This window comes from Accipiter gentilis, chromosome 12, assembly GCF_929443795.1.
Source record: "Accipiter gentilis chromosome 12, bAccGen1.1, whole genome shotgun sequence".
Lineage (NCBI taxonomy): Eukaryota > Metazoa > Chordata > Aves > Accipitriformes > Accipitridae > Astur > Astur gentilis.
In genome coordinates, this window is record NC_064891.1 from 14,077,888 (window position 1) to 14,105,351 (window position 27,464).

General features: G+C 38.3%; 1 protein-coding gene across 1 annotated transcript in view; it reads right to left on the reverse strand.

The window, feature by feature from the left end:
- Positions 1-875: 875 nt before the first annotated feature.
- The window catches only part of ANKRD50 (ankyrin repeat domain containing 50), a 43,391-nt gene continuing 16,802 nt past the window's right edge, over positions 876-27,464 (reverse strand). The window contains exons 3-5 of the mRNA XM_049815188.1: positions 18,230-18,459; positions 5,986-9,533; positions 876-3,660 (exon numbers count right to left, since the gene is read on the reverse strand). Of these exons, the coding sequence (XP_049671145.1) occupies positions 5,989-9,533; positions 18,230-18,459 (3,775 nt within the window). The 3' untranslated portion in view covers positions 876-3,660; positions 5,986-5,988. The remainder of the gene's footprint in view (positions 3,661-5,985; positions 9,534-18,229; positions 18,460-27,464) is intronic.

Genomic DNA, 27,464 nt, shown 5'->3' on the forward strand with positions numbered 1-27,464 from the left:
GAAGCAGCGTGAACCAGAATACCTGGAGGTAAACCTGAACCATCATCTGCAGAAAGCACAACCACACTCTTCCTTCACGCTCAACAACTCTCTGCAGAGAAGTCACGATGGGTATATAATCTAAAGCAGAAGTGAGACAAGATCACAGGGGGAAATGGGACTATTGCAATGACTGGAAAACATCTCTCTCCTACTTTTTGTAATAACAAGTTCAAGAAAACTGAGTAGCCACCATCAGTAAGCAAGCTTTTGCTTAAACTGAAAATACTACAGAGAAACACTGTTCAAAGAGATAACTGACAAATAGCATCTGAAGTGATAAAGAACTTACGGCAACTGAAATACTGAATTCATTGGCCCTCCTGATATATATGGTATATAATGGTCATTTTAAACACAACAACATGCAGCGAATTTTCTCCTGCAAATGCTAAGGTTGACTCAGATTAATCTGAAAAAGGCCACCTGAGTGCTAAGCAGGGTGACAGGCATTAACATTGGGGTCTCAGTTTTGCTAGCCTAGAGTCCTTACTGGACACATACATGGTGCTTCATTAAGTACTACACAAAAGTTAATCAAATATAATAACCTTTTCCTGAGATGTCCCAGGAAACGAGGTAGTAAAATTAAAACAGTTAGATGTCTGCTGAAAAGCAAATATATTTATTATGCACTTTCATATACACAGGGATTTTTGCTTAATATAATACAAGGAATAAAATAAAAATTTTACAATGTGAAATTCATTCAATGTACATTAAAGGCTATTTACAACCCACTCCAGGAAAAACAGTCTATCTGCAAACCAAGTTAACCGAGGAGTTCATATGGGGAGTATTAAGCATAACAGACATTTGCATAGCAGAGTAACTGATGAGGGAAAATACCTTTTTATTTTTAAATAAATGGTAATGTTTTCAACACTGATCACAGAGAAGACAAAAATGCATCAATTGTACCTCTGTATCTCTTAATGCATTTCTCTTCTGAAGGGTTTTTCCACATGCATACAGTATTGATATCCGTGTCTGCGAAACAGTCTTTTTCCCTAGCTCTCCCATCAAGAATTTCAGACGTCTTGTGGAGATAACCTTGGAAGGACCAGTGAAATGGGATGAAGAGAAACAGGATTCATGTTTTATTCAGGTATTTTAGGTTATGAAAACTGTTACACTGCCAGAAGAAACCGTGTTGAGTCACAGCTATGCAACTCCATTCACCTCCACTTGATTGTACAGATGTGAAAAAGCAGAGCAGAACAGAGCCAACAACAAGGGGAACAGCAACTTTTCTTTGTATGCAAAACCCTCACAAACGATGACATTAAAAAAATCACACGCAACAGCAATGTGGAATTACACAGACCTTCTGAGAAAGTAGATGTTTTAAAGCAATTCATGCTCTGTTCCAAAGTGATATTCAAAATCTGTAAGAATTGTCATTCTGAAAACATTTTCAACAGGTCTACTTTCTGCAGATTTGGATATAAGGTTTCCCCAGCAACTGTTTCAAATGTAAATATTCTTCACACAAAAACCATCAGGCTATCTATGAGTTGTGGCCCCTTGTGAAACTGGCCATACTTTTACGTCCTCTGTCCACAAGGTGCAATTAATAACAACACAATAAAATTAAATAAATATAACCCCAATGATAGTCAAGGTCAGTAGAAAAAATGTCGGCATTCAGGGATCCCTTTCTACAGAAGAAAACATACATCTAATAACTAAGAAAAGTTGTATTCTTGCACAGTATTGCAAAGGTACTATACTTGAGGTTCAGAACAAGTTTGCTGAGAACATTTTGGTACTTTCTCTTTACTGAGCCACTAACCCTCTTAAGGCCATTCTGCCAGACTCCTATTATGTTTATTTTATAATTGTCCCACGGGGACAAGAAATTCAATACATGAAACATTCAGAATAATCAATATTGCCGTGTGTCAACTTTTAACATCTAATTTTACTATATGCTGAATGCCTGACTATAAAACATTCTTTTTACACTTAGTAACAAGCAAATAAGAATGGAGGTGCAAGGTATTAAAAAAAAAAAGTTCTGATGATTGTTAATCATAACAACAAGACACGGAGCCCTTTAGTGCCTCAGAATATGCACTACATATACATCCAGGGGCCATTTATCAAAGTTTAAGGATAGCCATACATCTAATTAATCCTCTGTGAAAAATAACCTCAGCTTTCTATCACCTTATTTGTGGAATGATCAGAATTTGAGTATGAAAAAGATGAAACCGAAGCCTTTAGAAGAAATACTCACATACAAAAATAGGCTTATTTTCTAAAGAGCAAGGCTGTGTAACGGTGAATAGCAGAATATAGCTTGCATTTGTAGGAGAAAATAACCCACTTGTTTCATTTTATCACTCACAGAGCTGTGCAAGTAAGATGTGCACATTCAAAGGAAAAATTCATACTGTTCACTTTCACAACAATGGCCTTGATTTTGCTCTCGTTCATCTAAGCAAAATTCTTCTGCTGTAAGAATGGGGAACCAGCTTTCCATTATCCGTAAATGGACTATCCAGACTGCTGATTAACCACACTCCAGGTACAGAGATACTCACGCTGGCTCTACCTAATCCATCAGAAGCAGTAACCACATTCATACAATTTTGTGCTTTAAAGAGTTATTGTCTCAGGACAGGGCTAACTCAGTAATCTCTGTACTCTGCAGACAATGGTATTACTAACCGTTTGCTCTTCCACTGTACTCTCACTGCATATTCTCTCAGCCTCATTAACATAGTGTCTGTATTTTCCATTAGACATTCTCAATACGGTCCTTTACCTTGGAAAAAAGAAAGAGCTGTTTCTAACATATAAAGTTATACATGAAAGCAGGATCAGACCTTTTACTTTAGCACCTAAAACATACCCATATTCAGTTACCTCATTACCATAACAATAACAGAGGCTATTTAAGATCAAGTGTCCAAGAGCAAATATGCCTATTGCTTTCAGTGGTCACAGTCTGCCATCCAGATTTGGTGCTGAAGTACCAGACAGTGGATTTTGCCTCTTAAAAAATCCCAGAGATACTGCAGATGGTTGCAGCGCGACGCCTTTGCTACCACTGAACAGCTATTACACAAACAGAACACACAAGTACAGTATTTATAAAATACTGTTACAAGACTTGTATTTCTGGAGAGAACTTTTTGAAGTACACAGGGAACTGACCATACATTACAACAATGCAAATGTGACAAACTTGTTTGCTTATTTTCTTTAGCCACAGGAAAATAAATACAAAAAGCACTGCCTTTCCATACACAGTTCACTGTGGCACATGCACCTCTACCAAGCGTTCTGGAATAGGAAATCAGAATTCCTTGTTCTTTCCATTTTCAGCTGTTATCAGGGAAATACAGCATATATCTTTCTGCAATTAAAAAAAGTGCTCATTCTGTGTATTAAATACAAAGTACACAAAATAAATTTTTGAAGCACAGAGGGTTATACTGAGAAGGCAGCCTGAAAATGTAGGCACATTACAGTAATTAAGGTAACTGTACTGTAGTAATCACATTCTTGAATTTCTAGGTGGACTAAACAAGCATTGTATGCTTTCATCCCAGCCAGCTGATAAATCATTCGGAGCAGAAGCGCTTCTGTTCATAGCATCATGGAATTGGCCTAAAAGTACAAAATAAAAACATTAAGTTTTGAAATACTCCGTAATACGCACGTAATACGAGCTGTATCATTTCTAATTAAAAGCAAACAACAACATACTGGTGATGAAAAGTATTTTCTGCCTAACTCAAATCCCACAATTGATTCCCTGTGCTCTCTACCATCAAAACAGCTACAAGGTCCCCACAGCAGGAGACCTTCCCGAATGGAGCTCAGAAGCGGCAGCCAGGGAAGGAAAGCCATTCCTCAGGTGCTCCGGTAGAGTATTTCTGATGTGATTCTCCACAGGTGACTAATTTATTCACTGGTCAGGGAAATTACTGTTTTTGTGCTCGAGACTTGGCAAGAGGAGGTAAATGATAGCCTGCGCCAAGCAATTCATAATCCACACAAAATTGCTTTAAACTTCCATATTTAAAATAAAGCCATGAAAAACCATTGGAGAAAAAGCAAAAGGAACTATTTAGTTATCCATCACCTCATAGGCTTAGCTACTTGCATAACCAAGTACTTCACAGAGAAAACCCCCTGAATTTTCAAAAAACCCCCACTATTTGTTCCAGAGAAAGCAAAGCCCAATTCGAGTTTTAGTATTACCTGTGGAATGTTCAAATTTTTTTTACATGCTTTGTTTATACTTTAAAATCAACAAAGATGGAAAATTCATCAAAACTAGTCTTTTGATGACAGGTTAGGTCAAACCAAGACGTCCTAGGTCAGAACTATACAATTTATTTACAATGAGTGTAACATGAAAGCAAGCAACAAACATCAGGCGCAGGTACGTAAGAGTTAGGAAATACAATTCTTAATTATACATTTTAATATGTTTTATGGAGGCAGGAAAAAAATTAAAAACAAATTTAATTCATGTTTCGACACGATGTAGAACTGTGGGAATCTAAAGTCCTTTTGACTTTTACGAACATTTCGGGCCCGTTCTCTCTCACCTGCTTATTCCTCTCTATGCCTGCTCCTGTTGTCCTGCCTCTCCATTTTCACCTGCTCCTCATCTGACCCTTTGCTAATATTTGTATTTTACAAATGTTCAGGCTCTAGCATATAGCTTTTTGAAACACGGTATTGTTTCAAATATTTAAATTTAACCAAAATGCCAACCCCAAGGAAACATCTTAAAGAGTCCTGCACAATATTCAAATACTCTGCAATTCACAAGAGACCTCAGCGATATCTAGAGAGATGCACTCCATTAAAGTGAAATCCATTTTCAGGGAAAAGCCCTGCCTATGTGTTTTTGACAGCCAAAAATGTCCCGTTTGTGGATTCTGCACCGCCTGCAATTGTCCTAGAAATCTGCAGGTTTTGATGACTTGCAGCAGAACTGAGTCAGCTAGCAAGAACATTCGTGTTCTAAGGAGCAGCAGCCTGATCTGTCAAAAATACAGCATTTACACAAACAAAAAATGTGTTTTAAAAAATAAGCAAATAAGCAATAACAGATGTGCCTACATTTCATAAAGATGATGCTGCTTTGAAATTCAAATAGGAAAATATATTAATTATTAACACATTCTCAATACCCTAAAAAAGATAAACCTCCTCAGGAAGAGGGAGAAAAAGGCTTCTGTTTTAGCCGACTCACTGACAATTCAGGTCTGAAAAAGCTATGTAGAATTCCTTTTTCAGGTTAAAATTCAGTATGGGAGAGAAAGTGAGAAATCTATATGAACTCCACTGATTAAGAACTACAGAATGGTCAGAAAATTGGTGCCATAACATAGATTCTAATCTTGCTCTGAGGAATGCCATCTCTTTTACAGTACTGTAACCTTCACAGTGACAGAAATAAAATCAAAGCTTTAGTGTAGCATTTTAACTTTTTAATTTGTAGATAATTATGCTAGAGATTTCACATTTAAAATCCAAATTCACAAAAGTGGTTGCCTGTAACTTACAAGAATCTTCAGAAGCTTCCTGAAAAGCACTTCTGTAAATAATGAAATAATTACTGTATCTGAAAGTATCACATATTAAAATTCCCAGCTGTCCTTATGTTTGAAAAGAAAATCCGAATTTAATGCTACACGAAACTTGCTGGTTTATTCAGTCACATATCAAGGACAGTGGGGTACGATTTGAGCAATCAGAATTCAACAGAAAATACGACGGTGACCCAATTCCTCTGTGGTTGATGCTTTTAAACCACAGCAAAACAAATACTTGGCAGGTCAAGATTTTAACATCCATGGTTTTCATTAAGGAAGCAATTATGATGATAAACACCAGTGAAATGTAATTTTAGCGTATTTAAAATGCACGTGATGAAATACACGCATTCGCCTCCTTTGTGACTGGATGGGTTACCTTTTACAATGGTGTTTCCTTCTTGTAGTTGAAACTTGGGTCGCTACCTTCAATCTGAAGTTTTAAGGCTTGCTTAAGGCTGAGCTCTGTCTCTGCGGGAGGATAGCCTTCCAGTACTTCCTGATGGCCTCTATCCTGCACTGTTCGTGGGACAGAAACCCGACCGAGAAAAACCTGATTGCTCTGAAGGTGGTAATTTGGATTCGTCATAATTCCATTTCTCTTCTTCTGTTCTCCACTCTGTTGGTGAATTAGGAACTGTTGCTGCGATCGACCAACTTCTTGCTGAGCTGGCGGGACCAAAATTTTGCACTGCGGCTCTGCCGGCATTGATTTAAGTGGCACACTGGTCCCAGATTTGGCAATAGGTACTCGTTTGTCAAACTGAGTCATTTCATACTCTAACACTTTGGATTGGGAGGAACTACTTTGCTTTATTTTTTTTCCAGCTGACCCAGATTTACTGGAGTTGTCCGTTTTCCCCCCTTTGTTAGCTTTAGTGGATTTCAAACTAGGTTTTACTTGGCTCCATTCAAATTCACTACTTGGTGAATTATGATTTTGACTTAGGGAATGAGTTGTGGAAGAAGGAGAAACAATAGACTGCCTACTTCTGCTGCGTGGCAGGGAATGCTGCTGTATTTGCTCTGTGAATGACAGGCTGTGGAAACTATCAATGGGCACCGTCTGAGCAGTCGCAGTCGACGACGTGGTGCGCAGAGAAGAATTTTTGGAACTTTTCAGGGAATTATTTGATAAAGATGACTTCTGACGGTCAACTGTAGAATCAGGTGACTCTGAAGGAGAACTGAAGGCATGAGCAGGCCCATTAGATAAGCCACGCATACTAGGCTGCATATCTCCACCAGTACTGCCTGAACTATTTGACTTCATTGTTAGTGACTGCATTTTAGAGGAGACCGACTGTAAGGGTTTTTGCTCCATTGTGTGGACTGGAGATGGAGTGCAACCGTTCAGAGTAGACGCACCATATTTTTCCAGTAATTTAATAATCTGAGAGTGTCCATTTTTAGCTGCAACACGCATAGCAGTGCGCCCGAACTGGTCGGCATGATTTGGATCAGCACCATGCTCCAGTAGTATTTGGACAACATCAATGTGCCCTTCTTGGGCTGCAATGCAGAGTCCAGTAGCACCTTGGTTACATGTATGGTCAACCAGAGCTCCATGCTCAATGAGAAGCTGCACTACCTTCATGTGACCTTGCCATGCAGCAGACTGCAAAGCAGATCTCTTCTCGTTATCTGCAGCATTCACATCAGCATGGTATGTTATCAGCACCTGAACCATCTCCAAATGGCCCTGCCAGCAGGAAACATGGAGCGCTGTTCTTCCTTCAGCATCACTTGCTTCTACGTTGGCACCATTTTCTAAAAAGTACTCAGCCATCGTAAGCTGGTTTTCTAATGCTAAGATATAAAGTGTTGGCCGGCCATCAGCATCTTTGTAGTTTACATCTGCTCCGTGGCTGAGCAGTAGTTCAACTATATCTCTGTGACCTTCTAAAGCAGCAACCCGGAGGGCATTTCTCCCATCATAGCCTCTCTGATCAATGTTGGATTTATTTTCCAGTAATATCTGCACACAATCATAGTGACCTTCTTGTGCGGCTAATATGAAAGGTATACGTCCATCGTTATCAATTTCATTTGTTCTAGCACCTTGTTCTATAAGAGCTTCACATATCAACCTGTGACCTTCAAAAGCTGCCATATGCAAAGGTGTCCAGCCCGCGTCATCTCTATGATTTTCATCTAGCCCCCTGTCCAGCAGAGTCCGCACTACTTCAACATTGCCTTGTGCAGAGGCTATGCTCAGAACTGTTCTCCCTTCACTATCGATGCTATCAACAGCTGCACCCCAAAATAAAAGAGTATTTACAACTGAAGCGTGGCCCATGGAGGCGGCTGCCAGAAGTGGCGTGCGACCATTGTTGTCTGTGTGATCAACATCAGCTCCTCCTTCTAGAAGTAGATCGACAACATCTACATGTCCTTCATAAGCAGCTACCAGCAGTGGAGTCATGCCATCTTTATCACAATGGTCAACTTCAGCCCCACGGTCAATCAGAAGACTGACCACTGAGGCATGTCCCTTACTGGCTGGTACGCAAAGCGCAGCGACAGACAGCGCAGTCCTTCCATCCACATCCTCGTGGTTTACCTCTGCACCGTGATCCAGCAGGTGCTCCACGATCTCTTTATGCCCCATGTACGCGGCTGCAATCAAAGCTGTTCTGCCTTCATTATCGGCTTTATTAACTTCAGCACCATGTTGAAGCAGATTCAGCACAATATCTTCATGTCCTCCCCAAGCTGCTGCCCTCAGCGCTGTTCGACTATCAGCATCTGCACAGTCCACTTTGACTCCAGCGTAAAGGAGTGCAGAAACCACCTCTGTGTGCCCACCCCATGCTGCAGATCGCAATGCCGTCCAGCCATCGTGATCGGTGTGATTAACGTTAGCGCCACATCCAATCAAGCAATTGACAACCTTGGTATGGCCCTGCCGAGCAGCTAAGGTAAGTGCTGTTTGCCCGTGAGTATCTTCTATCTCTAAATCTGCTCCCCTTGAAACCAGTAAGTTAACGACATCGAGATTGCCGCTGTACGCTGCGTTGGCCAAGAGCGTTCTCCCGTTGGAATCGCACTGGTTTACTGATGCTCCATTGTCTAACAAGGTGCGAATGGAATCTTCTCTCTCCAGAGCCTGACGAACAATGCAAGACGTGCGGTCATCTTCACTGTTGACATGAGCACCAGCTTTTACCAGCAGCTGTAATACTTCTTGTTCCTTAGGAATTAAGGTCGACAGGGAGTCTTTGACAGGTGTGCCATTCCATATCATCCATAAAGCCAGCTCTGACGTTTCTAACTGTAAATTTGAATTAATTAGATGCAATGCAAACTCTTGAGCTTCTAATGGTGTTAAATCCTTTGCTCGGCAAGTGTAACTCATTGCCAGCATTCTGTGTCCCTCTGCTGCATTACACAAGTATTTCTGCGTACAGTGCTTTACATCTAGCAACCACTCTGCAAAACTGTAGTGAAACAAGATTTTCGTATTTCCAAGTCCATCAATAAGGACTTTTGACAGGACATCCAATTTGCGTTGAAAGTCTTCCATCGTCAATGTCATATTTTTGGTCCACACTGCATGATACAATTCTGTTGTGGTTAACGGCCTACATGCTGCAAGAATTACATTAAGAATAGGCTGGACTTTTGCAAATTGTTTTCTCACAAAAAGTCTCTGACAGAGCCAAAGGTACAGGCCATTTAACGTTCCTGGAATATCACGGATCTCTCGTAACATAATAAAATTCTCCACAACTCCATCTAGGACACGTTCCAGATACAAAAAGCAACCGCTGCTTTTGATGTGAAGCTGATTCAGCATTTCTGCAGTTTCTTTTGTGAGGTGTTGTCTCAGTGCTTCTTCCTGATCTAAACGATGCAGAATATATTGTTGCACATCTTTCACAATATAAGCCTTTCGCAGATCATCCAGACTTATTTTTCGAAAACCTATTAAAAGGAAAGAAAGTTATTATTCTTTCTGATCTAGTTTCGCTTAACTGAATGTTAAAAAAAAATAATATCTAAGACAGACATTTCTGTGTAGGGAACACCCATAATAATACATTTTGTGTATACACACAGTGAATGTAAATTAATAATAATAACAGAGACAACTTTGATAATAGATGAATTTTTATCATCATCTACTGTAAGAAGAAATTCATGTTACTAATGAAGAAAATTTTTAAAATCTCTTTGAATCAGGCATTGTGTGTCTACCTTGGACAATACTAAACACCTAAGCAAAAACCACCAGAACTGCAACCAAAATAAGATTATTAAGTATTATTATACTATTAAAGGAATAACCCCTTCTCCAATGTGGTTAACAATGGAATTCCAAATAATTTTCAGCTATTTAGATTAAGACAACTATTATATTAGTATAATTATAGAAGAGGTTATTCACACCTGGTGCATATGGATGACAAAATGTACATAAATCGCTGTAACATGATCACCTTAGTTTCTTTTAAAAGCTTTTAAGATATAGGAGAAAGAGACACTCAAAACCAGTTTTAAATAGCTTTACACCTCTGTGCACTGAAAATTACCGACTTTTTTCAAGTAAGGACTAAGTTTTAGATAAATACTCTGGTTCTTTGGTAGGTGACTCATTATATAAGGAAACAGGTTTTCTCATAGGCATATGATCTCATTGTTTTTCCAACGTGTTTACTCTTTAGAGGAAAAAGGGAAATTATTTCATATGTGCATCTGTGTACATCTCCTCCCTACACACATACACATACACCAGCATCACCCCCAAGCAACGAACGCTATTCTTAGCACGCAGCACGTCCCTAGGGCAACCTCAGTGGCCATAAGGCTCTCAAAAATGAGGCGGAATGAAGATATAATTGTATGGACTACACGGCTATCTCTGTCATTTAAAACATTTGCTTAGGTAGTGCAAAGTTAAGCATTTGAGACCAACCCTCTTTGATTAATGACACATTACATTGTTTGAACACTACTTTTCCAGAAGCTATGGGAAAACCGCAGAGGTCACAGACACAACAGCTTAAACTACTGTGTTTTAGGCCAGAACTGTACCTCGCTTCTCCAGGGACAGGCTGTAATCTCTTACTCCAGTGCAGCAGATTGCACACATTGCCTTACAGTCAGCTCAGCTAGTCATAAACCCCCCCCAACTTTGCTTTTCAAACCAAAGCAGTTACTAACCTCCAAATTACATTGAAGGAAAGGCAACCATAGAGCAACGCCTTCAACGTCATTTTGGCCCCATCTCCATGGAACAAATAATTTTAAGTGAGGCTCTGAAGAATGTTACTTTCAGATCTATGTTTTTATTATATTTAAACATTCTGTGGATCAAACTGCTCCGCCTGTGAGCTTGTTCTGACTGAGAATTCAGCCTGATAACAGAGCTGTTTTTTGTTCCCGAGTGCCTTCAGCAGAGGTTCTGAATGTCACAATAAGCTCGCTCTGTTAATTGTTTAGTCTCCATGAGCATTGTACAAACACAACAGATTAGAAATGAGAGGCAAACTATGGCAGTGTTACTGTAATATTTCTGCTTCCCTTAATTAATTACGGTAGCATTATGAATCTAATGGAACTAAATCAACAGAATACCTAAAACAAAGTCATACTTCTCCCCAAAATAAAATCACTGGATAGGACACTTTTGCACAGTTGCTTCTCAGGCTAAGACTACACTATTAAGGTTGTCTACTGGAAAATTTTTGAATGAGAAGGGCAGGAGGCAGAAAATAATTATTTTGAGGGGACCTTGCTCCATTCCACAGAGGCTTTTATTTTTTGCTCTCAAGAGACACACAGAAACATCTTTACCCACCATAATTTGTCACAACCTCAAGTAATCTCCTAACCTGACCTCCAGAATGGCATAATTCATCCATTTACTATCCATTTGATTAAAATAGTCTGTATGTAACTTTGTAAAGCCCTTAATTCTTGCATGTAAGCCAAATAAGAAACTTGAAGAGACAGTGCCCTGCAATGCTGCAGATCTCAAGCTTCCACTTCAAGTGAAAGGCTGTTTCTAGGTTATGATCCTTCAGAAGATACAGAAGTGAAAACAAAGGCATTAAAAACAGGGCATTGCTTGGTGCACACATTCACAGTTGTATGCATACACAGAGCTGTAATTAGACACAAGCATCCCTTTGGTTGTCTCGTGTGTGCAGGGAACAGCTCTGTTTTGCTCAATTCAGAGCAAATGCAACCACAGCAGTCACTCACCTTCTGGTTCTTTGAACCTCTCTGCTTCTCCTAGTACAGATTTGTATGGGGCAGCTGGCTGAATGAGAAGAGTTACAGAGCTCTGCAAACTCCTTCTCAATGTGTTTAGTCATAAATGACTCTGCTTACAACATCCCCAATCTCTCACATTAATCCCATGCCCACATCCTTCCTTCCAATATCTATCTGCATGTGTAAGTTATTTTTAAATTACTCAAGTGTTTTTTTCAGTTTTTACAGTAGTTGATTTCATTTCCCCCCAATAAGAAAACCCCTGATTTGACTCACATGACAGCAATCCTGAGATTTCAGCTAATGTTCAGTGTTGCCTGACTAATGACTACACTTCACCTCCCTTGACTTCTAGCCTTCACACGAAAACTTGCAGTGTGATAACTGTTTAAGCGTCTCAGTCCCCTCCCTGCATGTATGCTTCAAAAGCAGAAGCCTCTTGCTTATCTTGCAACGTTCTTTGAATACCAATTTTCATTTTGCTTCCCAAAATGGGTGGGAAAGTGAACAAAGCCGTTTTGGATGTGATTAAAAAAAAACAAGCCCTCCAAAAAAACTAAAAAAAAGGAAGGGTTTGTGTGTTTGGGTTTGGGGTTTTTTGCCCTTAAAATGAGGCTGTATCATTACTTTGTTCCGTATCAGGGTTAAAAACATTGCCCTACTCTGTACTTACCTGAGACACACCAAATGTCTAAGCACTTCAGCCAAGCAAATAAATTTCAGAAGACTTCAGAGCAGTGAATATTCCAGAAGTCAGTAATTTAAACAATTTGATTGGCTGTACGTTCACAGAAGTTAAAAATTGTTTCTTTTGCAATATTTCCAAATAACCCTTGTTAATGAGATCCTATCTATCGTATCTGAAGACAAGTTTGTATAGCAAGAAGTACACTACACTCATACAGATCTTCATACATGCCAGGGATGATATGCTCTTAAAGGGCTGGGATTAACACAGTGCCATTGTAACAGACTTTTGAACAGACCTAGGTTGTTAATTTTAACCACTCCACCATGCCATACTATAATAAGCAAATAACTCAAGAAAGGCCTTCTAGATAGAATTCTTTTTTTTTTTTTAAATCTCAAATCCTTGTTGCTAGCTTGAAGGATGAAAACAAAGCCATGGTTTTTTGCCCAAACATCTATCTAAATAAGGTCATTTTACATTTCCAAACAAAGAACCTGCAAACTTGCTTTTCAACCCTAGCAGATACAATAAGTCACTTTCATGGACGAGAACTACCAAAACATTAAGAGAAAGCTCATTTTGTTTCAGATGCATTCCCATGAACTACTTAAGCTCAGCAAAACAGGAGTGCAGTAGACAGAACTTGCAGTCCCACGACCCTGCTTTTTGCATTGTTAAAATTTTTCTTACAACGCATCACTTTCAACCCAATGGGAGCTCCAATATGGATTTTCCTGATTTATTAAATTCCTGGCAGTTCTGTAAACAAATCAGTTCCAAATGTACTTCTTGGCAAGATCTAGGGTCATTCAAAGGGAAAAAAAAAACCAGAAAAAAAATATCTTGGCTATATAAATACTTTTACAGTACAAAACTTTTCAAATTTTAATAAGAAAAAATAAGCTATTAACTAGAATGTTCCAGTAAATATTTAAAAATATCCTTCTACTTTCATATCTTTAAAAACATTTACATAAGTAAATTACAAAAGTTGTAAATACATTTTAATATATTTCATTTAACTGAATTGTTAAGTTTAAAGTGATCTAAATGATTAATAACATGGCAGTGTTTTGGCATTAATAATTTACACTGCTGATCTAAGCATGTATTAAATTAGGTATTTCTATGGCTGTGTACGCACACCTGCTCAAAAAGAGTAGTGTATCCAGCAGAGCAAAATGCACCTGAAAACTCAAGCTGGACACTTATCTTTTAGTGCGTTTGCGGTACACTATGCATAACAAATTTCACTGCATCTACCCCAGAAGCTAAGAGACACTGTGGCTGAAATCTGCTGCTCTCACTGGTCCATGTCATTGCACAGAAGTTTGTTTAGTTAGATTTACAGGTAACAGACCATTTAAAACAATTTAGTCTTCCCTCTTCAATTACAAAGCAAAGAAGTTCAAAATTCACACTTTTTACTAGGAAATATGAAATTCCCTGAAATTCATGTTTTCAAAGTGGTTATCAGAAGACAGTGGTAATGAGAACAAAGGAAACACTGATTAAAAGCTCCCAGTTTATTTCCCAAGCCTTCTAAATATTTTCTTTTCCCAAAACCGAACCAAACCAACAAATAAACTTTTTCAAAGCCTTAATATTTTAGAAGTAAATTTTACAACTACATAAATATATAAAAATTATCTTTTATAAGTAAAAATCCAACTCCCATAAAGACTTTAAAGTAACATGAAACTACCAAAATAAATTCCAACCTACAATGAAAAATTAGAGGACAACTTAGATTTTCTTTTTTGAAGCAATCTCTCCTGAAGTGGTCTCATGCCATTTATTTTCTGGAATGGCAGCTAATGAGAAAAGGTTCAGTTTCAAATCAGGCATCTGATTTGATTTGGGGATTAAGCAATATGACTACCCGAGTAGCTTCAGTTACCAAACAGTATGAGTTTTCTGGGCGCAGAGAAGCTGGCTTGTGATTTTTACCATCTTTCTCTAAAGCTTTCACATTTTTGCTTATTTTTTAATTTTAGGCAAGGCTACAAGAAAAACAACCCTCCACATCTATTCAGACCAGAACCAGCAAATAGCAGAAATACAAGAAAGGCTTATGATCGCAAGATTTCTAATCCAGAAAAAGTTTGGATAAATATCAGCTCTTACTAATATCTGGCTGTCTGGAACTTTATCATAGATAAAAGGAAGAGTGAAAAACAAATGACACATTGTCTGCTTTTGCCTATGGGTAAGTGGGTGAATGGAGCTTAAGCTGCCTCCGAGACTAAACTGAACCCTTTCATGTCCACTTTTGATTCTTTTTATTGTAGTTTCCAGTATCTTTCCAGCATTTAACAATAGCTTTATGGAAACTATGGTTCCCCGAGATGTGACATCTTCATGGGTTGTACCACACTGGTGCACTCATGCCTCACGCATGGGAAGGAATTCTTTCGATGAAGAATGTCGGTGTTTAATTGAGGGGTATAATCAAGCTAGATGCCACGGGTATTTGATTTATGTGTGTAGCAAAAAAGAAGCAATTAAGTAAATGTCTATTTAAAAAAGCCTCTTTAAACCAATAAATAGAGCATTTGTACATATGCACTTTTGTCTATTTACCTTTATGCTGTTAGTGAGAAATTATCTGCTTTTCACTCAAACTCACCTAAACAAAATTGCCTGTTTTTAAAATGCCTGAAGTTTTTAAACTAATATGATGAATCTTTAAGAAAGGAATTTAGTTTTGTAAGAACAACTGCTATGCTTTCAAGGTTTAGCCTCATTTTAGAAGCAGCATTTTTATTTGCTAATTAGCTGAAGCACAACAAAAATTAAAATTCTATGTTCTGTGGCACTTTCAGGTTAGAGGGTTTTTTCATTTATTTAGAAATACAAGGAAACTGTTTCTAACATTATAATGCAAAGATTGGAAAGACTGTGTTTAATGTAGCTGCTTGACTGTCCATACTTGTAGCCAAATGACAGCAAATGATGATGTGGGAGATAGTATGGATAATTATGGGTGCCAGACAAAGAATTGTTAAGTTTAGGGAAAAAGTCCATAAAAGAAACAAACAGGAATGATGTGGCAGTTGGTGACAGTGCACATGCAGGAGAAGGCAGGATAACATGTATTATCTATTCCCCTCCTTTTTTTCCTCAATTGGCTGGCTTTTGCTCACTGTGGAGGGTGACCGCAGACTCATGCAGGCATCATTTCACATTTGGTTCATATTTTTGAGGTTGTCTCTGCAGCCACAAGAGGCAAAACCTTTTTTTTTTTTTTTTTTTTTTTTAATATTAATGAAAGCTGAGAATCTGCGCAAGGAGAAAAATCTGTAGCACATTGAGCTACTACAGAATCTGGGAATACAGAAGGGTCCAGAACACAAGCTGCAGCAGATGCAGGCACAACTATTCAACTTTCATAAGTAAGTCACCAACAAAAGTGAAGGAAGAAAAGAGGACCAGAATAAACACCTCTCCTCCTTTTCTCATTCTGAGAGTGGTAGGGATGATGTATTCACCACTGGCAGTGGCAAGATGACAGCAGATGAGAAAGACTGGACTCCTTCTTCCACACCATCACTATTTTTGGCTAGGAAGGTGCCTGCAGAACTCTCATCTGTACTGGACACCGAAAAAAGAGCATCATCGGGACCAGGCCGCTGCAGCAATTCTAGTCCCAGTCACTGATGAGACTTTCTGACAAATATGTTTAGCTCTCATTTCAGCAGATATCTGAAAGAAGTTTTCACGGCATTAAAATTTTAAGTGAAAACTGAGATAAACCAATTGTAAACAAATTAATATTGGTTAATATATATTTAATATCATACTCTAAATTAGCAGAAAAAAACTACAGATGGGACACATTTTCCTAAAATAATCCTAAAAGGATTCCAATCTATTTTACTAAGTTACAGTGAAACTGATGATTTTTTTTGGTTCCAAATTATAGAAACATATTTGAAGAAAATGTTCAGTGAATATATTATTGTTATGGTTGCAAACATTTATTTGCTGGGAAATTAGAAGTATTAGAAGTTCAGTACAATAGCGTCCCAGAGTGCAGCACACATTATACACCATTTATTTCTTCAGTCACGAGTGCAAAAAATACTTATTGTTGATCTTGAATTCTGCTTGCTGACCAATTAAATAGCTTTATAAATTGGCTGGCCTAAAAGTAAACATTCAAATATCACAACAGAGGAGAAGAGTTTGCCCCAGTAGACATGTTAATGATAGTCCATCCTTTTCAGGCTAGAACCAGAAAAGAAATCAACATTATCTCAAGTTTTACAACACAAAGTTGCAATGTATCTGAAGTTAACAGAAGCTTCAGTCATGCTCCTCACATCCTCACTACACCTTGCACAAACTTCAATATTGGTTGTAAACAGGAAAGTCATCTTACAGTGTATTAAGCGGGCAGCTGTCACATTGGTTGTAATGTCACAATTTTCTTTCATAGTGGATACAACACCACTTCCTCCAAATAGACTCTAAAATTTCTTCCCAATTTGTATCCAATTATTTTGGGATTCATTCCTTCTTTACTGTACCTTTTACACAGTGAAGATGGGTTTATAATATCACAAGCCAACTTCCTTTATGCTATTCATCAAGTCATTCTCTGTGGAAATGAGAAATTAACTCATTCAAATTAAATTTATTTTAAAGGCATATCCATTAGTTCTGCTGATTTTTCCTGTCAGGAATTCCATCTGGAAACATACTTAGAAGACAACAGCCATTTTTTAGGACTAGTCTGAAACATTATATGATTCAATGGAAATGAATAAAACAGCTCTGAAGAAAGTTTTGTCTGTTTTTTTGGCAATGACAACATATCTAATCAGCCAAGCTTTGACAAAACTATTCCCATATGAACATCCAAAGGAGCCCTGTGAAGCTACCCTGAAGTTTCCTTTAGTTCTCACATACTCCCAAATACCAATCTTCATGTCTGTCACTGATTAATACAGTACTCCATTCCAAAATGCAATTATTCCATTGACCTTTTGCTACTGTGGAAACGAGCAAGCCTATGGCTCTATGTTCTATAATCACATTTTTGTCCTAATTGTGTCCTTAATACACACAGGCTTTATATATAGGCTTGGAATCCAGTCTAGATATTGCCCTTTATTAAATTTCAGAGAACTTCCAGTAACAATGTCACTGTACTGAAGAAATGTTCTCATGATATAGTAAAACCTGGATGAAGAAACTGTAAAGAATTTTTTTACTGTGCAACTTTTGCCAGAAGTATACTCCAAGAATCCACATCTACATTGTTCCCCTCTCAAGTTCCACCTTCAAAGATTATTCCCCGCTTTCTGAAAATAAGGGGAGAGATTTTAATGGGAGATGAAAAAAACCATCTTTTGAGGTTGTAAGGAATGGGTGTACGCAGCTGACATACTTACGTACCTACACATCACCTACACTGTATCAAAGCTCTATAAAACTAGCAAAGCAAGAGGAAAACTCAAAGCAGCCACATTCTTTGCAGATGTACGGCAAAGACATAATTCACGTCTAAAATACTTGGCTGACTTAAGCTTTCTATAGTCCTCAGTAAACTGGAATGTGTGTTTTTTAGAATTACCAGTTTTATGATTGTCATTTTTTAGAACTAAGCATGCATCAGTGCTTTCAGCCATCACCAAGGGTCTTGTAAATACTACGTCCTAGTTACAGACGCAGGTAACAAACACGTCCTGTGCTCTGTACTCACCTGTAAACATTTTTGTAACAGCTTTACTCTGCTTGCGGGCAGAACACAGGAGCAGCAGCCAGGGAGGGAAGAATTCAAAGTGGCCAGCTAAAAGCTCCGCTATTGTTCCAGATAAACTCGTAGAAGTCTGTTCACCCTCGGAAACGTTACAGCCCTCGTCAACCGAATCTACGAGCAGGAAGAGGCTCTGCTGAGGGGGCTTCATTCCCAAGAGAGGGAGCAGAATGCACCTGTAAGGAACACGAAACAAAATCAAGATTTTAAATGTGCTTAACAATACATGGACTATCACATAGTCATTCAAGTTGAAGCTATGATCAACTTCAAACGCGAAGTTGTTTTTTAAACAGTCTAAGGAATTTTTTTAAAGTAGTTAGCACAGAAAATACTGAGGTAGACTGAACTAACAGAAACAGAGACAGTTTGAACAGTCAGTGGTGTAAATCTTGCTTAGGCAATATTACTTTTTAATGAATTTATAACAATACTTTAAAACAATGTAATGTTGTTCAAGACCGATTAGAAGACTTGGAAGAATGTTGCTTCACTAAGAAGGAAGCTACTTGGCCTAAAGTTTAAGGACTTCATTACTGCTGACTCTGTCAAAGCTGTTATTATTGCTTATCAGAAACTAATAGTGAACACTAGTTGGTCATGAAACAAAAATTCTAAATAAAAGCCACATGAAATATCAAAGCTCAAAGAGTTCAAGTCTGAATGGATAACAGTTTTACGAAGGACAGAATTTCTGCCGTACCTTCACAAATGAAATGCAAATTAATTTAGCAGCAGACTGAGGCATTTGGTAGTGACTCTGATGTATTAGTTTTATTTATATTGAAGTTGCCAAGTTCCTATTACTGGAAAAGGATTATCTGTATCATCAGGATGCTATCATCTGTACCAATGCATCTGACTGTGCAGCTAAAAATCTCAAATTTGCATGTATTGCTGCCACCCTTAAGGATACTCCTTAAAAATATATCTAACTCTGCATGTACATGTATCTTCAAATAGCTACTACAAAACTGTCGTGTCTCACCAGTATTTCCATGATATGCTGGTTTTTGGGAAAACTTCATAATGATTTAGGCCCGTAAGTTTCACTGAATAAATCCTTTAAATATGTTTGGCAAGTCAACTTTGACTTTATAGTAAAAAAAGATTCAGAAAATGAAACAAGGTGAGAAAAATACATATCTAACAGTTTACTCTCTTTTGTAGATTTGTTATTTGCATGTGTCCAGAAGGCATGCACATCAGAAGTATTTTTTGTTTTATTCAAGACCATAATAATCTTTTCTCATTTGTTTTACTGAACGAGTTTATTTTCAGAAGACTTTGGTCAACATATTATTACCTACCAAGCATTCAAACTGGAATATAGGCAAATCTTGCCTGTTAACGGAAGAACGCAGCCCACTTCAGAAATTATTTGTAAGCCCTGTTAGTGGCAGGTTTGTTATTATCTGGTTTTCTGACTGAGAAAAATGCAAAATGGAAAGAGAATGGTGCACCTTTCACGTCCGACAGTAACAGTAGACTCTAGCAGAGCAGACTAGGTCATCTATTACACTTGGAGAGACTTCCCCAAAGGTATAAAAAGGAAGTACAAAATACTTGTTTTCTGAAAATATTCAGTATCAGATAGATTTTAAATCCCTATCACTGCCCCCCCGCCCCTTTTTTTTTTCCAGATGCACAAGACTACTGAGAATTCTTTGGTACTTCCACAGCCAGTTTTCAGAAGATGCCTGAGGTACAACTAAAATCACTGTTCACTAAGCTGGGAAGTTAAGCAGCTACCAATTTACAGAACAGGAAATTAAAGTAGCCATAAGGTTAAAATTACTTTCCTAAGTGATGCCAATCCCACAATGAAAGGAGGCAGATGGAAATGACCACATTTTCCACCCCTTCCCCCACCAGAATGCTGCCTTGCCCCCTCAGCTATTTATGTCAAGGGTTTTTCCCTGCAACATTTCTCTTTCTATCAAAACCAATTTTCTTTTCACACAGTCCTCTATATGAAATTACTTTTTGAGTATGAATGTTACTATGAGATATGAAGAAATGGTAATGGTATCTTAAATTAAAATCTCACTTAAAATCTGTGTGACCCTAACAAAATGCCTACAAATATCTTACGAGCACCCGACAATGTTCTTGTGTCAGTATTTACCCGTCGGGAATACCACCAAGAAAAGCTAACCGTCAAGTCCAGGAAAGAGTCGCAAATCATGCTGCTAAATTCCTGCAGCATGCAGCAGTTGGCTGTAGTAGGTCAAATCAAAGGGTTCACCCTGCCTCCAAACAGGGTTGAAAGCAGATGTCTAAGAAATAATGTAAGCACTGGGAAAGCACTAAACCACATTTTTCCAGAACTCTCAGGGACTGCAGCAAACAGGGCTTCCAGGGACTTTCTGAACCAGAGATCGAGTCTTTGCATTTAACAGCCCTTAACTGACCACGCTTCCACAGATTTGTCCAAGTCTTCTGTGAACCGATTTAAGCCTCTGGCATCCATGACATCCTGCAGCAAGGCCTTCTGCAGGTTAGTTACACACTACATGAAAAAAGCCCTTCCTTTCATAGTTTAAAATCCAAAATGTCCTTGTTTCATTTGATACCCTTCAGCGTCTGCACTGGAAGAGAGGGTGAGCAATTACATCATATTCACCTTCTCCATGCCATTTGTCATCTTCTGACTTGTACCAGAGTCTCTCTGAGCCATTTCTTTCCAGGCAGAAGAGTCCTAGCATAGTGATGGTGCTTCATAAAAAGCTATTCCACTGACCTTTGTCCCCCTGCGCTCTGCTTTTTTCCACTTCATGATGCTTGTATTTCTGAACCTTAACATAACTTAAATTCCACTAGAAAAATATACGCATGCATACATATATATGCATGCATATAAGAAATGAGGCACAATGACTTCTCCCAGCTTACAGCAATATTATTAAAGTGTGGCATTGACAAGACATTGATAACGCTTCCTCTTAAAGTGCGCTTAGAAACTATTTGATAAGCTTCTGTTCTTCCTAGATGTTTTATATCTCTTTAGCTCAGAGTAGATGCCAAGTAACATAATAGTGAAACTTTTCAGAGATGCTAAGTGCTGTGCTAACTTGCCAGAAGTCACGTCATGTTTACCTCCATAATGTGACTGAGTAATTCCACTCCCCTCCAATTTCTTGCTTGCATAGGAAAATTGCATAAAGCAACACGGAATTAACAATGTCATAAAGTACTTCCATAAATGGTGATTCACCTACAGATTGTTGTAACAGATTGCTTAATTTGCAGAGTGCCTCTCAAAAGATTAGTTCATTTTCTTTACCTTCTACAAAGGATAACAGCTTTATCTTTAAAACTTTTATATTCAATACAGATATAAAAGCGGTTATCATTACAGAAAATTTCTGAAATAGAAATCATGATTTAAAACAACAAAATTAATTAGTCAGTAAAAATACAAAATCTCTAGAGAAAACAGCACAATTAGGTATTTTAAACGATGGAATTCATTTTAATGGCAATCTAATGTAATGACTTATTTATGTAGAGCAAAGATGTTTCACATGCTCTCTAGCAAATAAGAGGTCCTCAGAACAATGAGCCATCCCACAGAATTCTTCAGGATTAGCTACTGAGTTGACTGAACCCATGCAAACATGATTTTCCACATATGGAAGGAATATATACAGACTGTGCTGAAGTTCTGCTTATGATTATCCTTGAGATTTTTAGATTGGATCCACAAAAATACCAAGACACAACAGAACAAAGTAGAAAGATAGCAGCGTTGTCCACAAAGGCTGAAAAGGGAGTCACAGTGGAATGCACATACTTGCTAAAAAACAACAAAAAAAAAGAAAAAGGCAAACACACACATGCCAAATAACAATTAATGAGTGGTTCTAGCAAAATAAGTTATAAATCCTAGTTTCTTATGAATGTGTTTCTCATATTGGATTGTCTCTGGTGAATAGGAAATTCAGTTATGTCCCCACTTAAATCGTTTGATGCCTGTTACAGCGTGAACATAGCTTATACCTAAAAGGGTTCCCTTTTCTCTATCCACCTGCTTGCATTTGCTACTGACACACAGAACAAGTATATAAAACTTAAGCCAGAAGCAGCAATGAAAAGAAGAAAAACACAACCCCAGCATGCCCACCCGCCCCCCATTTGTTAGAGTCCAAGTGCTGCTACTTTTAGCAAAACCTGAAATGCTTCAAATATCATGATAGAAATGACTGATTTGGAAATCTGCTTAACTACTGCTACAGCTCTTAAGTTTCTTTTTCAACATCAGTATGACAATTCTTCAACAAACTGCCCTTTGAGCCACCTTTTCACCAATAGGTTATAATTTAACACGTGTACTTCAGTTACAGACACTGATGCAAAGAAGAATCATCCCAGTGGTCTACACTGGGAATTTACAAACTCTGCTCTTTTCAAAGAAAGTTTGTAAAAAAGCAGACAACATTATTATCCAACACATAGCTTTCCTTGCTCTCTCCTCCTTTTTTATAAATGCTTCTACACCAGATTCCCTGTGCAAATTCACCAGCTATTTGTCATATTCCCAATCCCTGCTTATTAAATTAGCCTTTCCCCCCTCCACTTCCTTCCTTAATGAGGAGTTAACTCTTCCTCCACATTTTAAAGTATTTGATGCCTCCAAACATTTTTATTCAGAGGAAATAACCTCTGTAAGCTACAGCTAGGGAGCCAGCTTCAGGATTAATTCTTAAAGTGGGCATGCACCCATAGCTCTTGAAAAGGTGGAGCACGAAACTGGTTTTGCCCAGTGGAACACACTCTTTTCTACACCAAGCCAATGCTATCGAACAGGTCCAGGATACACTTCTGCCCACACACAAATTACATCAGGCTGGCTGGCAGGAAAGGACCCGTATTACCCCCAAGCACACAAGCAGCAACTACTTTTCAACTAGCAGCTAGCTTATGCTCAGACTTTGCATATGCTGGTCTCTTCTACTCTGTCTGCTTGAGTTTTTCTTAGGTACCAAGAGAACGGCACTGTGCTCTGTGCTTGTTCTGGTTTGGACCACGTGCAATGTTATCACTCGGAATGTGGCTGGATCCGCTGTTCAGGTTGTATTTTTTACTGTTGCATTTTGTCAGGTTGGAAAACAGCAGTGCTGCAAGTTAAAAAACACCACTACAGGACGCTGAGCACAAGAAAAGTAAGGCAAACATCCCAAATGGATTTTAAAAAACGGTGCTAAGTGTTCTGAGTGATGTTTACTGCTGTCAGGTAAGGTTGCCCTTATGCTCTACTTCAGCTCATCTGCCCCTCTCTGTCTTTGGGAGTTCTGAAATGTTAGGAAGTTGGCATTCTCCTGCTTGAGTTCACCAGCACCTCCCTGCTGAGATCCCTGCAGAACGTCTTCTTTCCTAAAGACTACCTGCATTTCAAAAAAGAAAGCAATATTCATTGCCAGTGAGAAAGTTCATATGTGGTATTTACAGTTAAGTTAATATCAATGCCACTATTCTGAGTCACAAGAAACCGTAGTAGGCCATCACACGGAATAACAGAAAACAGCCGCAAACTCTGTGAGGATTGTAAATCCTTGGAATTGAAGTAATTCCTTGAGGACTGTAAACATATGCTGAAAAAAAATGTATTCGTAATACCTTGGATGAATAGGTTTGGCAATTACTAGCAACATGGTGGAACTGACCAACTGACACCAGTAATGAAGGTTACCTCGAGTTTTACCTGAGTTTATTATTCTATTGGCAAATATTTGCCATAGAACTTTATAAAACATTCACCTTACATGCGAGGGGCAATGCAGTGCCATCCTCTGGATGAGACCTGAATGCCTCGTAGAGTTTACAAGGAAATTGCTCATTTGCACATTTGATCTAAAGAATTATTGAAGATTAAAGTAATGGAGGAATATGCCTATATATATTGGATGGATATCTTTGTGTTTATATATATATTTATACATAAAGAGTTTAACGATACCTAGTGTGTAACAAAATAGACAATTCTTCAAACACTAGTCTCAATCTTCAGAAAACCAAACAAGCATCTTCCTTCTTATGGGTGGTCTACAACATGATATATCACAGCAGTTTACCACATAATTTTTAAGACACTCATTTCCATTTATGTTTGTGTCAGAAAATACAGAAAATGAAGTACATAGTGAAACTGTAAATAAGCCAACTATATTTACATAATGTTGTAGTAATTTTTGCCAGCAACATATGAAGTAGTGGGATTTTTGCCTAAAAATCACACACAGAGACCTAACCAGAGAATCCTAACCAGTAAGTGGAAACCTGATGCTGCCTCTGCCAGCTCTGAATCAGATGTAGCAAAGCTCCATCTTTCCCAGCCCACTGCTGGGGACACACAGGGAAGGAGAAGGCTCTCCAGGGCAGGTAAGAGCTGGAGGTGCTGCATGACAGCAAAAAGGGAAGGAATTACGGTATATGGACATTATGGAGGGGAGCCCAGGCCATTGCAAGGTACCTTAAGGGCACTAATCTATCTACAATGGGGTTTTCACTACTTCCACTGCTAATGGAAAAAATGTAAAAGATTTAAAATATATAAGAATAGAAAACAAAATGCAAAACTCCACAGTTCTTAACCATGTGTACTTAAAAAATTCTCACAAGTGACAGCAAATACCCCACCTTGCTCTCCACTGCCTCATGAGCTTTATTTGTATATTATAATAATCCAGGGGCTGGTTAGCAGAATATAATCCGTTAAGGATGTGTCCCCCCAGTTTCCAATTTGCATTTAGAAGAGTGAAGCCAGTGAAGACAAAGCTGTTAAAGACTGTCAGAAGCTGCAGTGAAGACAGACATATGCCAGTAGCTGAATTTTTCTGTTTTCCAAACTGCATATGGGGCATAGGTCACAATAAAAGAAGAAAAGGTAAACTTCACTTCTAATAAAATTGACAACTCCTGCTGCTCAGCTGATGAAATATTACCCTCTTTCTGAGAAGACTTTCAGCAGCTGTATTCACACAGAAACAAAAACCAGAGCATCTTTACAAATTACTTGCAGTACTGTTGTTAGGTTAGTGAGTTTTACTTTGTCCTATGACAAGACATTTATGCCTTACAGATGACTGACAGTAAACAGTTTATTTACCTGCCTCGTAATGCATTCTGGCTAATGATTAAAAGGGAAATTCTAATGGTCAAGTCCAATAGCTGCTTTCTGTATAATCACCTCAATTCTTGGCACTATCTACATGCGTAATACAGGCCTTTTCTTCTTACTAATTGCCCAGCTGCTCATACTGGTAATAACATCCTGAAAAATGTACACACAGGACCATTAACAATGGAAATATTTGAGAAATACAAGGGCTGTGAAGCATATAACACTTCTACACTTAAAAAGTTGCAAAATAAAACATATGTCTAAGTATGGTGAAAGTGAACTGACCCAGTTTGATGTGCGCACACCTGTGTACATACTGATGGATTTCATCAGGTTATTGAGGTATCTGTTCTGTAATTTTTCAGCATGATAAAGTGTACTGAAACTGATTATGACTTTCTGACAAAGTGCAATACTAGATTTATACACACTCATGGACTACAGTATAATATAGATTATTGTTTCTAGTAAATTATTTATTTACAGGCTGCACAGAAAGACAAACTGGCTCTAGCAGTTCTACCCAACTATGGTTAGTCTTATGAGGGAAGAGGCAGAAAGCAGAAAAGAAAAAAACTCTGAGAATCACCTATTATGAAAGCTCTGGGTACAGTACACGGATGCAAATCCAGGGTCTGGTCTTTTCAGAAGCAGTGAATTAGAAACAGCAGGCAAGTCTTGTGCAATTGAGTACCTGATTTTGCAATATCTTGTAGCAACCTGAATTTTATCTCTAATTGTAAAGCAGACTTGCAGTCCCAACAAGGAGAGCACAAAAGCTAGCTCTAGGGCATCAGCCCAGACAAAAATAGAGTTTTATCTAAGAACCAGCGCCTAGAGTTTTATCTTAGAACCGGGACACACATAGACAGCGCATGCTGGATCCCTGTGTATTGATTAGAGACCTCCTACTGTCTCATACAAATATATGGGTGATTTTTGTCTCTAAAGCATTGCCAGTGGATCTACCAGTAGATTTACTTGAAATCTCAGAAAATAGAAACCTTAATAGCAAATATTTGGTGTAATAGTTGGACTGCCTAGAACAGTTTGCAAACAACTCTGCTATTAAAAAGGACGGACAACTGTAGCTGAAAACCATTCACACCTGCTACCACGAGCACGTTGACACCCTCTATATTTTTAAATGGAATATATTTGCCATATGTGCTAACATATACAATATGTTCTAAACTATTCAGAGTCTGACATACAAAAACCTGAGTCCTTACCAAAGGCAAAGAGGAGGAGAGTACAGGAAACAATGCAAACATGTTCCTGAACACGTAATATAAAATAGTAATTTATTCCACACAAACTCTCACAGTTTTGGTTTTTAGTGATTGAGAGGTCATCTAGTCTACTTGGCTGCCTACAGCTGCATCAGCTCTACATCTGTCATCCCTGAGAGATACTAGTCTAGGCATTCCTAAAGACTTCCACTGATCAATACTCTGTCTCCCCAAGCAATCTATTCCAGTGCTTCAATATTCTTGTAATTGGAAGTTTTCCCCTTTGTCTAACCTAAACCTGTTTTCCTGCAATTTAAACCTTGTACTTCTTGCCCTATTACTTGTGTCCCATGAATAACAGAAGGGTTATTACACGGAAGCCAGTAGTACCCAAAATTTGTAACCATTTCCCTCTACTTGTTCAGCCAGACCATTAAGGAACCCACTGAAAAGAGACAGATGCAGGACAGACCTCTATGAAATCCAGCATGATGTGCTGTGTCAGTTTGAAAATGAACTGCTGATAATTACTCTCCAAGTACAGTTACTCAACTCTTTTTGCACGTAGCCAAATATAGTACTAACTTGCACATAGCCTGTTTCCATGAGTCTCATGTAAGCATCAAAGCCTTCCTGGAGTCCAAATGACATATCCCTTATCCACAAGTACTATTGCTCTGTCTCTTACAAAAAGAGGTTAGATTAGATCTGTCAAAACCAAACCATGTCATACTGTGTTAGCTGTTTTTCAACTCTTTGTTATCTTCCAGCTGCTTGCAAATAGTTTGTCTGATTATTTGTTCTGGCATTTTTTATTTCAATTGAC